Consider the following 15,371-nt stretch of genomic DNA (forward strand, 5'->3'; position numbering starts at 1 on the left):
TCTATTGCTTGTTCTCATACACTGATATTCTGTCTGGCATTCCTATAGCCGGTCATAGTCAGGCACTTCCCTAGTATCCTACCTATATAAGCTCTTGTGTCTTCTGTATCTTCTGCCTCAATCTATTCATCTCCAATCTCTGAGCTCCCATCTTGAAACTGCCTAAAAATACAACTAAGGTCCTAGGAGCAAGGTGTTGCTTTGAATATCTTTGAGTATTCAAAGCAACATCTTTGAACAGGCAGAGGGATGGTAAAGGAGCTTGACAGTAAGGAAATGATCTAGGTACCAGACATATGTCTAGTAGGTACCAGATATATTTGGAAGATGAAGAAGATAATGCTTCTCAACATTTTTGTAGATAAAATACTCTTTTTAAATCTAAAACGTGGCTCAGCCACTATTTTTGAAAGCACTCTACGTATAAGTGATTAAGAAATATTCTTCCATGCTTTCCAAAATTTAGATGCTTTTCATAATAAATAACAACAATAAAATGTCTGTAACTCTAATTCAAGGCAAATCCCAATGGAGACTTAAATAGGGAGACAAAGCATTGTAGGCAGCTGGAAGTAGAAGGAGAAACCTACATTGCAGAGAATGTTATGAATGCACGTTGGAGTGTGGTCTTGGGCTAGACACTGCCCCAGATGGTTAATCATTCTGAGATTCGAGTCTCCTTATGTGACAGACATGGAAAGGAATTAGAAAAAGCAGGGATATTCCACTATGCTCCCTCACCTGTGTCTACAGAATAATATATAATCATTTATCTTGTGGGAAAATATGAATTTAATTATACAGATAAAACACTCAATAATATATCAAAAAAGACCCAACAGCATGTGAGACTTAGAGATGATTTGGACTTCACAAACATGTAGAATTCCATTTCTAAGCATCTCTTTTGTTCATTCTACTCCTAATCTAAAAGCTACCCCCATGACCACTTTTATGCGTTTGACTTTGTCTGACCCAACTTATTACCAATCTGTAAGGTAAAATAGCGAACTTAAAAAAGCAAAACAAAACAAAGAAACAACAACAAAAAAACAAAGCAAACAAACAACAACAACAAAAAACCCTCTTACCAGCAATTTCTTAGTTTTCTAAATCAAATTATCTGTCTTCTCTCCTTAAACAACAATCCTCCATGCTACCTCAGCTCTGGACTCTATTTTTACAGCTTGCCTAATTCTCCATAGTTTCCTTACCATTTTCATTGGAATTTTAGGATAGCTGTTGCTTTTACTCAGGGGGCTGACGCATAAGGGCACCTAAACGCTTCCCTCCATTTCTCTAATCTTGCGCAGTCAGTCCTCCAGCCACCCTGCAATCCCTCGCTCAGATTCACAGTCCAAAAGGATTTAAGACTCAGTGCTTCCAGAAACCGACAATTGAAAACAACCATCTAAGGTGCTTACAACAGTGATTGGCACTTGGTGAAACCTATTCAGTTGGTGTAAAAGGAATTGCAGTTTTTGCCATAAAAGGAATGGCAAAAGAGGAATTACTTTTGCACCAACGGACTAGATAATAATTAATGGCTACTATATCGTGACTGTTATCTGTAATATGGAATCTTAATACCAATCTCACCAGGGCCAAAATGCATGGGGAGAAATTTGTAGTAGAAAGTTTGTGGGGTGATTACTACAGGCCCTAATGCAATGAGAGGTTGAATAAATCTTAGCTATATTTTGATAGCTAGTGTATGTGTGTGTGTGTGTGTGTGTGTGTGTGTATGTGTGTGTATATATTACCATTTAAAAAAAATATAGATGTTTTAAATCATTTTGTTAAAAGTATACATCCTCCTAAGGAGAAAATTTAAAGTACCACAATTCTAAAATACTATTTGATATGAGAGGGAAATTCAGTGTTTGAAATGTATGCTAAAAAGTAATGATTTCAGCTTTAAAGGGAATTAAAGCTCTGTGGAAGCTTAATGTTATAAATGTTATAAAATAGACTTTTGCTAGTCAATTTTAGATTTTCTAAAAAGCATTTCTATGCACGCATAATTATCTCAACTCTTTATATCTGGACTAAGTTTAGATATAAAAAATAAAAATGAAGTGGTAGGTTACGTTGCTTGCTGTTTCTAGTTTAACACCAGAGTTTTAATAGTACACAGTCTTCAGGGGTTGACAGTCTGGTAAAAAGAACTAGAAGCAATAGTTTCATGAAACTTTAACTAAGGTAAAGTATTAATTATCTATGACAAAGAGGGTGAGCAATGATAGGAATTACAAAGAGCCTGGGGCTTCCCTGAGACCCGGCTGGGTGCTACCACTGTTATGAGAAAATTAAAAATAAATGGACAATCGTTTCCAACTCTAACACATATTATATGCAGTACATACTTTAACCTAGTTTACAATTTATATTTATTATGCCCACTGAAACCACAAAAGCAATGTTTAATTTTACAGTTTAAAGTCACACATAGGAAAATGCTTTACAAAATAGGATATTGTTCCTCAATGAAAAATATTACAGTATAGGTCCCAAACGGCTTAGTTCAAGTGGTTTACCTGAATAACAGAGCTGTTGTGGAATGCAGGCTACAAGACATAGTAATGCTTTAAATAGTTGATTAGGATTTGAAGGTTGCCGAAGCTGAGAGACACTTTAAACAAGACCCGTCTTAGTTTTCCAAGATTTTTGGTTTTTCAACTGCAGTATATGCCATTGCTTCTGGAAAATTGAGGGTAATAAGCAGCTTACAATTTACATCTTATATACAGTATGTAAATCTTCAATGATTTTCTCCACCATCAAAGCAAGTTTCAAGGTTTAAAAATCTCAATTATACCTACTTAGGTTTATTACTTGACTTTACTCACAGATTCTAATATGGAAACCAAATATTTGTGCCATTGCTTCTATCAAATGCAACATATTTCAATCTATTTAGTTATCTTCAAAGTCTATTTACAATGCATGTGTATGATTTCCTCTAATAGGTCATACAAATGTGTAAGTAGTGTTTGTCAACCCCTAATTGTAGCAAGATGAACCATCAATGTTTATGTCGTGCCTGAGTGTGTAATGCAAAAATACCATCCAGAGACTATGTATTTCTTAATCAAAAGTCTAGCTTTACAAAGTCACACAGTGTGGTCTTCTATTGTAAATATATTCTTAGTATAGGTAGACATGTTCCTAATATATTGTGAGTCGTTAAAGAAAAGGCTGAGATATAGTCACCAAGTGTTTACTATTAACTTAAACTATTGCAAAGCTTGAAAAAAAAATCAGGCCAAATATACATGAAAGTTTACGTGGAAGGCTGAGGACTTAGTGAATGCTGAAATATGACTCATCTAAAAGTCTGCTACTCTGGCCTGATGCTCTTCAAGTTTTAATGACCCCTTAAATGTCCTCAGATGCACATACATTTTCTGTCACTGACCACTGTTGGTCAAAACAATCATTGGATGGACTTATTTTCCAAACTTTGAGTATCTAGTTGTGCCCTACCCTGACAAAAAGCTTAGAGATCTTCCTTGCAAACTGGAAAATCATGTAGAAAAATAGTAACTCAGAAATACCACATTTGACATTTGGTCATGAAAGATGTTAGCACCTCAGTAAAAATTACAATTTTTCATTGGATGTGCCAAAGGAAAGTGAAAAAAAAGTTAAAAAGCATGCCCTGTTTTTCTGTTTTTTCTTCCTACAAATCACAGTTTTCCTCACAGTGTTAGACTTTTAGGTCACGCTGATGTGGCAGTACATTGTAGGATGATGGGCCATTACTTATTTTTTCATCTGGCCTTTACAGTCCACATGGTCTAGTTAGTTAGAGCCACAAAATAAGGACCAGAGACAGCAACATTATTGCTAAAGTGCAAGTATATTAGTAGGATGCAATTAACTGGGCTAACTAATGTGTATGTTAATGTCTTACTTTTTTCAAAACTGGCATCATCTAATAACATATTCCTTTAGTTTTCCCATAAAACCTGCATTAAGAATGGTATCATGGCCCCCAGCAGGCATTTGCCGGAATGAATGTTTTACTGATCTGAACACCACCTGTATTCCATTTTTTTGGCTAATACATGGTTTAGTTTTTCAATATGCTCTTATACATTAAATAAATGGAACACAATTATGCATTATAGAGTTGATATGCATCATGATATAATTTGAGAAATTATCCCCATAGATTATGCTAATAGATGGTTATTAGGAAGATTTCTTTCCATGTACTAGCCAGTTAAGTTGATCTATCTGTTTGATAATCTAAAACTATAGATTTTTGGCAAATGAGAAAAACGATAGAGAAAGCATACAAGTTCCTTTTATGTGTGTCTAAATGATACATTGTCTTGAATTTGGTTCTATTAAAGCTTTAGATGAGCATTTCTCTACACATGGCTATTTCATTTATTTAGTAGTTTTGAAATGTTAGCAAATATAAGATATTTGTATAGCATCATTTCATTATAAAGAGATTCGTAATATTCACTGATCATGCCAATGAGATTATACACTCTGCCAGAGACTATTAGAAAAATTTGATCATTATTAAATTCAATCTTATTTTACAAAGTATGAACTCTAAGTAACAGCATAAGTTCTGGACTTTGAATCTGTCTGCTGTCCTCACCTGAACCATTACAATGATCTTGTTAACAAGGATGGAATCAATGGGGAAATATCACAACCAGAGATTGGCTGTGTGTCCCAGCGTGCTTTGTCTTACTGCCAGGATCAGGCTTTGAAATCACAGAGGCAAGCTGATATCATCAGAGGTGACTCTGCCTACTTCAAGTCCTATAATCACTCCATAGCGTTCAACAGTAGTAGAAAAACATCACATTCTCTTAATCGACACCCCATATTTGTAGAAACAGTTATAACTACTAGCATCTGTTATACAAATCTAATTTATTTGTGCTTGTCTGTAGAATCCTACAGACACTAGAGACTAAATGATGTTAATTTTAGGGGGCGTTTCTAAAGCAGAAAAGGACAACACATGGTTTTATTATCATTGTATCCCTCAGAAGTTGTGTGTACACAACTTTCATCTAATATATCGACATCAACTTGTCCAAGTTCCTCGATGAAGTGAAGGGATCTGATTCGTGACTGTGTCTTAACATCTACAGGAAGCTTTTAGGCTATCTGTGAACCCAAATTTAAAACTTGTTTCATTGAGTGTTTCTCTTATTTGTGACTGGGAAAAATTAGTGCTAGTGTGATGTAGAAGACTTACTATCATAGCTACAAGTAATGAACACTATTAGTCATGAAAGATTAAAATTTCCTTGGAAAGAAAAATGATAGTATCAGAATAAGAATACATGAGGAATATATACATATACACCTGTTTCACACAGAAGCTTTCTGTAAAAAAATACAAAAGCAACCAGTGCTGTATATTATGTAAACTCACAAAGTGTAAAAGTGTACTTTATACACAAACATGAAGCATAAATTAAAAAGTAGAACAGCAAAACATTTTAAATATAGAAAAATTTGCACATTTTTTTGTTAAATAAGAATAAATAATTTTATCACACAAATTCACATACCAGTTGCAAAAACAATAAATTACCTTTTTTCAGTGCTGCAGCTTTTTCTTTGTGATTCATCCCTAATTCCTAGTTTAGTGGGATAAAACTGTTTCCACAGGAAGGCAAAGGAAGCTAACTTTATTGAATATATTATAACAATGCCCTTATATTTCTAAACAGCAAGGCAGGGCTTAATTTAAATTTTTTGTTCTAGAGGAAATGAATGTCATTGTTTTTCTGGCTCCCTTTGTACTTAATAAAACTTATTACGAAGTGCTTAGTTACATAAGTGCGATTAGATTCTTACAAACCTGAGCATTTTCAGGCAAATTCTTTTTTTTTAAGAAGTAGCCCCTAGCATCCTGAATTCTAGATATTTTTTTAAAAATTCAAGGTGCATCAACAGAAAGTTGAAAGACAGTACAAAGTCTGTCTGAATTAGATTGAGTTGTATAGAATTTTCCCTTTGTTCATAATTCTTGGTATCTATTGAACACTCCATTTCTTTGAATTTCAGTTTCCAATCCATATCATCTTCTCCAGGAATTTAAACATACATTCCTCAGTCAATCCAGTGAGATTCATAAGGAAAAGGTAGAGAAAACTACTTAAAAGCATGGAATAGTGGTTTATTTGCTCTAAGCTCTCTAGGATTGTTTCCATGAGAGGTGTAAACCATCACTATTTGGGGGAAACATGAATCATTGATATCATATTAAAAATTTATGAGTATAGTAAGAGAAGCAGAGTAGGAGACAACTACATTTATGGCTCAATTATTTTTTAATTGTTGGGAATATAACCACAAAAAATAAAAATAAATTTGGTCACATTTGAGTTACTTGATTAAAATTATTTCCAAAATGGAAAAAAGTAACATTAACCTCTCTCCTAATTCTCTTTGCACAGACAAATGGCAGTGGGATTATTATTATTATTATTATTTTCTTACTTATTTGACTAGTTGGCTTTCTGCCCTTGGCATTGTGTTATCTCCAACAGGTATAGGTTATCAGCCTTGTACAGGCCTCATTTCTCAAACTGATAATTTATTAAGAAAAAAAATGACCACATCTAAAGCAAAGTCAGTCTATGAAAAATCCAAAGGATGATTATTGGTTTTGTAAAACAATTATTTGTTTAAAAAGCAATTTCTTAAGAAAATACTTAAAACAGTGAGACATCTATTTTCCTGGCCCACTGAAATGATGTGATATAGTGATCAGTTACATAATTCTTTTATATTAAAAGTATCTTATAATAAAAATAAACTCTCATGAGCTTGTGGACCTCTAACAATGGTTCCCTAGCATCTTTATATGAAAATCTTTAACAGGCACATTTGGTATGATTACTATGATTTTTTGTAAAAAAATCAGCTTTGCAGTATTTCACAGAAAAAACAATCCCAGTGAAATGAAACACCTTAGATTTTTCTAAGCTGTGAGGTTGGTGATGAGGAGGTGTACATTTTACCATCTAAAAATATATTTTTAGGTGTGTGCTTATAAAATAATTTCCATGTCTAACTATTCAAATTTACAACCTACTTACACCTACCTAAACAGGCTATGGGAACAAAACAAGTTCCTGAAAATCATCACATTTCATCACTCAAACACTTACGGGTACAACCAAGCGCTTTCCAGTTGGGAAAAATCTTTAGTACAGTCAGAATATACTTAGATTTAAAAAATTAAGAAATTATTGCCTGTGGTGTGGAAACAGTCTTATTAATATTAACCTCTTTTCTACATTAACCACATTAATAATGATAACCATTTCTCAATGTGGCTAACTACCAAGTGATATTTAATGTTTCTAATAAACTAAGTCAAGAAGTACAAAATATTGTAGGTCTTACCAAACCCTTGAACAAAACAAGTAAGCGAACACAAATGCATTTTAAAGGCTTGCTGGTAAGAGGTATACCAATGTTGAAGATATTGGACATGATAGAAAACTTGCTGTGTGTTTTGTATGTATATTATACATTGTGAGACATCAGATGCTGGAAAGAGAAAATAGTTGTGAAAATACAAATTGAAAACACAGTGAAATATGATTTCTTTTCCTTTTAAATTTCCAACACAAGGAAACTAGTTTTTAGACTCTTGAGTACTGATCACACACACACACACACACACACACACACCCTACTTCTGTATCTGAAATTACATATTAATTTGGCTAGCTACCTGAAAAAAATATAGGCAGTCAAAGGTTTAAGTAAATGAACCCGTGTATGTATTCAAATGACTAGATACACTGAGATCTATTTACTTTTCAAAATTTCTCAGAAGATACTTGCTGTCAAAATGGTTGTTTGACTGAAACTTTACCTCCTGTAGTCACAAAATATACTAAATCTTATTAAAACAGCAGCAAGTTCTTAATTTCCAGTAAAATATCCACAGCTCTTTCTGGAAACTGAAGGAAGTTGAAATAGCTGCAGACCTACTTTGGTCAAACACTTTTTTTATAGAAATATATATATGTATATTTTAATAGAACCAAGGGATATAAAGTGACATACCAAGGGAGAATGTACTTACAAACAGTAAAAAGAAGCTACTGTGTATTATGGGTGAAAAATGATTATGATGCCGTTAAAGACATTCTAAAGAGGTAGGTGACAAGGGGGAGACTGTTCTGCCATCTTCAAATGTCCCCTGATTCTACATTCATCAGTGTTTCTTTCTTTCTTGTAAGCCCAGGGGGTGTTTGATAACTCCCAAGTGTTTCTATATTGCAAAGTCGCCACTGTCACGTGAAGCAGTGCACATCCTCTTTTGGTCACAGAGAGCAGATTCTGCCCATAAGTGGACTCCTGTTGACAATGTCACTGAAGCATGACTTTCTGTGCGTTCTGTAGACCTCCTGTTCACCACAGCTGCATCGGTGCTGAATCCTCCAGTTATCTTTGTGCATAAGATCATAACCACAGGCTAACATTTCTTCAGCAAGCATTGCTTAAATGCAGAAGGCCTTTGGGAGAGAGGACATCCTTTTGCTAACTTCCGGTTTCCATCCTGGCACTGCACTGTCCTGGTGTGCCAGCCTGTGTCACAGGTCCTAGAGCAGGCAAGCCATGGGCCTGTGACCCACTGCAGCTGCGAAGTGTGTGATCCCACTTTATTGCTGCCATGACCACTGACAGAGTTTACTTTTGGAGCGGACTTCTTGGGAACAAAAAAGCTGTAACGGACGTCTAATGGTTTAGTGGGGTCTGTTGCAAGAATCTGCACTATTAGAATTTCCTTCGTGGCAGAGTAGCCCATGCCATGCAAGAAGTCATCCCTGTGGCTCCAACCGCTGTAGTTCATGACTGTTCCATTGATGTCAATGATAGTCTCCGAAGTGGAGATCATGTACTTTCCATTGATTAGGTACTCACCGTTTTTCTTTTTGAGGGCTAAATAGGCAGTGAATCTAGTCTGATCTTTGGCTTTGAACTGTCGAACTTTTATGTGGGTTGCTCCTTCAGGGATCCTCACCACATCAGTGTAACCCTTACTGGAAGTAGAAATATTCACAGGAAGTGGGGGTGGTAGGTAAACAAAGGAGAAAAAATAAGTAAACACTTAACAAATAAACAGAAATTCTCTGAAAGTCTTTTCTTAACACACAGTTTTAATGTATTTAAGAGATTAAAATTGGGTTTAAAAATTATTTTTTATGACAAAATTGCATTTAGACTACAATATTGTATACATTTTAATTGAGCTGTTCAAAATTAGGATGATGCTAACAACCTGCCTTTATTTTAAAAATTTATGGCCAGGCGTGGTGGCTCATGCCTGTAATCCTAGCACTTTGGGAGGCCGAAGCAGACAGATCACCTGAGGTCGGGAGTTCGAGACCAGCCTGGCCAATATTGTGAAACCCCATCTCTACTAAAACTACAAAATTAGCCAGGCGTGGTGACGCATGTCTGTAATCCCAGCTACTCGGGAGGCTGGCGCTGGAGAATCGCTTGAACTCAGGAGGCAGAAGTTGCAGTGAACCAAGATCACGCCACTGCACTCTAGCCTGGGCAACAGAGCCATCTCAAAAAAAAAAAAAAGTATGCTAACTTTCAAGATTTATACAACCATTTTCATCCTTATCAAATCCTATTGCCTTTACAAATCTACTTTACGTTTTTTCTGGCACAAAATGGAATATATTTAAACATAAACTGACAGAAATATGCCTTCACTTAATCTCATATAATTCTGTAATGTTTCTCAAATTTGCCTGCACATTAGAATTAGGGGGGAATCTTTTAAATCTTCTGGAGCCTACCCACACCCTAGACCAATTAAATCCCGATCTTCCAGGATAGGGCACAGGCAAGAGTACTTTTTGAAACTCCCCACATTGTTCCAATGTGCACACTAACTTGGGATCACAGATTTAATTTGATTTTGGACTAGAGATGAGTAGAGTCTCTGCATCCCTTTCTACTAGAACTCTGGGTTTTGTAGGACAGGCCACTAAATGAAGCATACAATTCTGAAATTGGGTAATGATATTACTAATACCATCATAAAAGGGGAATTTTTTTAATGACTTAGCAAATTTTTCTGAATTCTTAATGCCCATAAGATATGATAGATTGAGAAAGGCTTTATGATGAATGACATATGTCTTCAAAGAGCCATCATCTGTTCAGGAAAATGGGCAAAGGCATAAATATCTTTAATACCCATAAACCTGTGATGAATGCTTGGATGGAAATGCTAATTAAGCAACGAGGGTGAAGTGAGGAGTCAACTTTTGCCTAAATTTTTGTCTTTTAAAATAATTTCATAAGGTCCCTATATATTTCACTTTCCTAGTTATTTAAACAGGAATATTATTGCTTGCTCTGTTTGACTGACTTGCAGACCTGAACTATCTCATTTCCGGTTCTTATTCACATGCTAAAAATCCAAGTGTGTTTCCTTTACTCCAGAATATCCTCTGAATTGGAGAGGAAGCTTATTGCCAAGGAAGCCCCCTGTCTACAGGCCAATCTATTCTACAGTGACAGCCAGACAGCTATTAAAGCTTCTTACAGTGTTGAATAGAGATGATGCAATGCGCAGGGCATTGCTTATTCTGTTCATTATTTTCATTTTTGTAGTACATTACAGATCAGACTTTGTTACAGATGTTTTTTGTAGTACCTAATATTACAGATGTTTTTTGTAGTACCTAATATTAATAGAGAATCCATGAAACTACGGTGGCTTCAAACAAAGTCAAAAGGGATGTTGGAGAATTCCTTGAGGCCAAGAGTTCAAGAGCAGCCTGGGCAATATAGGGAAGACGTTGTCTCTACAAAAAATGAAAAAGTTAGCTGGGGATGGTGGTGCATGTCTATGCTCCTAGCTACTGGGAGGGCTGAGGTGGGAGGATCACTTTAACCCAGGTCTTTGAGGCTGCAGTGAGCTATGATTGCACCACTGCACTCCAGCCTGAGTAACAGAATGAGACCCTGTCTTAAAGGAGGCTATGTTGGAGATAAATATGTCATCTTACACAAAAAGGGTATGAAATCGGGATATATGAAAGTATTTGAACAAGTTCACTCCAGAGCTAATTAGTGGCAGTGTTAGGCTTAAACTCCAGGCTCAGCTGGGCGCGGTGGCTCATGCCTGTAATCCCAGCACTTTGGGAGGCCGAGGCAGGGGCATCACCTGAGGACAGGAGTTTGAGACCAACCTAGCAAACATGGTGAAACCCCTTCTCTACTAAAAATACAAAAAGTAGCTGGGCATGGTGGCCCATGCCTTAAATCCCAGCTATTCCGGAAGCTGAGGCAGGAGAATCACTTGAACCTGGGAGGTGGAGGTTGCAATCAGTCAAGATCATGCCACTGCACTCCAGCCTGGACAACAGAGTGAAACTCTATCAAAAAAGAAAGAAAGAAAGAAAGAAAAAAAAGCCAGCTTCCTGACTCCCAATTAGTGCTCTTTTTCACTATGTCCCAAGGCATAAAACCCTGACCCTTGCCAGTCGTGTTATAGCAGTTAAATGAAATTAAATTCTGGGTATGTCCAGAGTTTAAATAATGCCCAGTAAGGAGTAAGGAAAATAAAGGATAAGGATAAGGAAACCTTTTTTTGGTGTTTATCCTTGTTCCTTAAAGCTTGTCTCATCTTGACGAGAATCAGCGTGATGGACAGTATTGCTGCAGGTCTTCAAACTGAGTTTCACAAGCACTAGTAAACCTGAGTATTAGTGCCCTGATTTTTTAGTGCCTTAGTAAAAGATGATTCTCTTGGTATTCCTGATTCCTTTTCTTTACACCCTGCTTGGTATCATTTACACTCCAGACACTGACCAGCTTCCCTGACTACCATAAATGTATGTGATTTTCATATAACTCTGATAAAGTATGGCTGGCAGGGCAAGGGAATCTTGTTTTGTTCAGGGCTATCTGCACAGTGCCAAGAACAATGTCTGTCATGAAGAAATATATTCATTTGTATTCAAGCATGCTGTCAGGGAAGGGATGTTTTAGTCAACTCCCAGCAAACAAAGTATGTGGTGATATCAACTGATAAGAGCTGTGAGGAAACAGAGTAAGGTAAGAAGTTAGACAGTAGTGGTGAGAATGGAGGAGGTATCTTGTTCATTTATGGTAGCTGCTATCTGGGAAGGTGACATTTGACAGCGACCTAAAAAGAATCTGGAAGGTGTATTGCTTATTAATAGCAGAAAGTGTTCCAGGCAGAGGAAATAGCATTCACATACCTGGTGTCATGTTTTTGAGGTGCCAGAAAGTCCGCTGTGGTCAGAGCAGAGCAAGGGAAAGGGACAGTGTAGAAAAGACACAGAGGAGGGAAGGGGTCAGATCTTTTAGCAACTTGGAGATTACAATACAGTCTTGGGCATTGACTCTAAGTAAGATGGAAGCCATTGGAGGGTACTGATCAAAGGAATGCAATGATCTGATTTGGGTAATAGCCTTGGCTTCCCTTGCTTGGTAAGATGAGATTGAGAGGCAAAGGGTCCAGAGGCCAGCGAGAAGACTACACTGTTAGTCTAAGCAAGATCTGAGAAACACTTGGATTGCAGTGGGAGTGGTCACGGTGGTGAGGGGCACCCGGATTCTGGAGATCTGGAAATAGAACTGACAGGATCTGCTGATGGATGAATGTGGAGTGTGAGAGAAAATGAGATGCGAACTATGACTCCAAAGTTTTGGCTTCAATAGTGGAAAGACTGAGTTGCCATTTACTAAGATGAGGAAAACCGAGGGAGGGGTGAGTTAAGATTAGAGTCATATTGTGAATAGGCTTAAACTTGATGAAATATTTTAATATGTATTAACCCATTTCATCTTCACAACAGTTTTATTAACTGTATGATAATAATTACTGGTATTTCCACTTTACTTTTTTTTTTTTTTTTCCACTTTACTTTTGAGTAAATCTCATGGTAAAGAAATTAGGTAACAATTCAAGGATCACGTGGCCAAGGAATCAGCCAAAGCTTGATTACAAATATTCCAGCCTGAGATCAATGTTCTTTTTTTATAAATCATATAAGTTACTATGGCCTCCATAGGTAATTAATTTTAATGACTAAAACAGATCATTTGTACCATAATATAATTTTGGTCAAAACAATTTGCAAGTGATTACATTGCATACCATTTGCTGCTATAATGAATTTCTTCATCTTTTCTTGTGAAAAAATGTGCAGATATAAGTTGTCAACACAAAAACACTTAAAATGCTAAATTTAGCATTTTGAAAAGGGATTTATAACCTTATATAGGAGAGAAAATATACCATATAGTATATAAGGTATTGCTTTTTAAAAATATTTTTGTTTCTAATATGATTCCTGAATTCTCTCTCTCTCTCCTTCTCTTTCTTTATTTTCACCTCCCTCCCTCTGTCTCTCTTTTTTTCTTTTCTTTTCTCTCTCTCTCTTTCTTTCTTTATTCCCTTCTTTCTTTCCTTCTTTCTTTCTCTTTCCTTTTTCCTTTTTTTTTCTCAAAATGACCTGTGCAGTCTAGGGTTTCAGTTACGGTGTCTGCTCTTCTCTGGCTTTCATCAGCCATGGAGGATTGGCTAACTCCTAAATTTTCAGTCCATCTCATTTTTAAAACAAAAGGTTGAAGTGATCATCTCTAAGGTGTTTTATACATTTTAAACATATAAAAATGTAGGATATAATTGGATATGCAGGGTTTTTGACATAGAAGGTCTAACACAATTAATTAGGTGAATAATTGTCATTTCATTAGCAAATAGAATTAGTAATGCATATTTTAACTCAAAATAAATTTTTCAGCCATATATTTTCAAATCACATCAGAGATAATTTATAGTTTTTTTACATTAACATGTTTAATTATTTTAACAGATTCTATTGTTGATTTGGTTTGTATATTACTCTCAAGTTACAGACAACACAGATATATTCAATGAATACCACTCAGCCTAAGAGTGATTTGGAGAAGAAGAGGAGAAAGCCTGTATTTTATCAGACTCTAGCCAACTCAGCCATTCTACCTGATAGCATATTTTATGCCAGAAATTGGTACTTTATAAACTTAAATATTTAAAGTAAAGTGTAATCTAGTACCACAAGAGGAAGAAGGAGACACACATTGCTGTATATATTTCTTTAGAGAGTGGATATAAACCAGGATACTTCACTATAAAATAGGATTGTTGCCCACACCATTGCAGTGAACTTACATTTTGCAAGGAGAAATGTTTTCTTAAAAAAAAACCACAGTGTACAGAGAATTTGTTTTGAAAAACATAGTTAAGATAGAAACCAGCCAATCTTTCCTAAATTGTTTTAGGAATAACAATAGATCTGCAAGATAGCACTAAAGTAGAATGTCACCCACTTTTTCTTTTCAGTTTTCTGACTCTGCAAGTTATCGACTCCCATGGCTACTGCAGTTTATCTGCTTCCAGAAGCACCATGAGTTTTCCCTGAGCAACCAGAATTTTACTCATCTCCTCTCTCTTCCTTCTCATATTCAAAATTGTTACCAGAGCCACGTTAGACCTCCTCCTATAGATAACTTAAGATGTAATATGAGTCCCTCTTTATCAATTTTGCAAGAGTCTAAAGCTTTGTTCAATTCATATGAAGGCAAAGGTTCCATCATATTACCTTTTCTTAGTAAAGGTTCCAACAATCTTTGTACAGCTGGAGTTGTCTCCTCCACATACTCCGCACTTGTCATACTGCAGCTTTGAGCCGATGATGCCATCACAGCCAGTTCTCACACACTTCCCTCGGACACAAATGGAATTACTGTACGGCCTACACTCAGTTCCATCGGTCACCTGAATGATGCAAACACATTAGCAGTGGGAAATGTGTGTCGGTATTTGCTCTTTTGGTCAACTAGTAAGTTCTTATTTGTGATTTTTTGAGTTTGATTGGCAGAGACAATACATTAAGAATAAAAGCCAAAAAACACAGTTTCCAGTAGTATCTAACTGAAAAATCCTTGACATATTGGCAGAAAGCATTCTCAGATAAGCCTAGGTTACACATATTCTCTTGAGTGTACCTCTGAATTAGTTAGGAGACACGAAGTACTCATCTACGTTTTTGTATGTATACTACATTCTCAGGGTACAATAGTGACTTTTTACAGTGATAGAAGTAATCTTTTCACTTAGTGTTTTGGACTATTATTTCTGTGTAAAAGTGAATATGAGCAGGCTTGAGAATGCAAAGATCTTTCTTTGTTGCATAATTATTATAATGACAAATTTTAAAATCTAAACTTGACATTCAAAGCTATGTCATGGTTGGAGAGCATTCCCTATTACGTGTTGAACTGTCAGACACTGAAATAGAGGCAACCAAATTAGTGTAGAA

General features: G+C 36.0%; 1 protein-coding gene across 2 annotated transcripts in view; it reads right to left on the bottom strand.

Moving 5' to 3' along the window:
* Positions 1–2,372: 2,372 nt before the first annotated feature.
* Positions 2,373–15,371, bottom strand: part of ADAMTS5 (ADAM metallopeptidase with thrombospondin type 1 motif 5) — a 51,168-nt gene continuing 38,169 nt past the window's right edge. For both annotated transcript variants that reach the window (XM_064380077.1, XM_012433967.3), the window contains 2 exons: positions 14,652–14,827; positions 2,373–9,050 (listed from right to left, as the gene is read on the bottom strand). In XM_064380077.1, the coding sequence (XP_064236147.1) occupies positions 8,483–9,050; positions 14,652–14,827 (744 nt within the window). In that variant the 3' untranslated portion in view covers positions 2,373–8,482. The remainder of the gene's footprint in view (positions 9,051–14,651; positions 14,828–15,371) is intronic.

Source organism: Aotus nancymaae, unplaced genomic scaffold (assembly GCF_030222135.1).
Source record: "Aotus nancymaae isolate 86718 unplaced genomic scaffold, 86718_ANA_hifiasm-v0.15.2.pri h1tg000022l_1, whole genome shotgun sequence".
Taxonomy (NCBI): Eukaryota; Metazoa; Chordata; class Mammalia; order Primates; family Aotidae; genus Aotus; species Aotus nancymaae.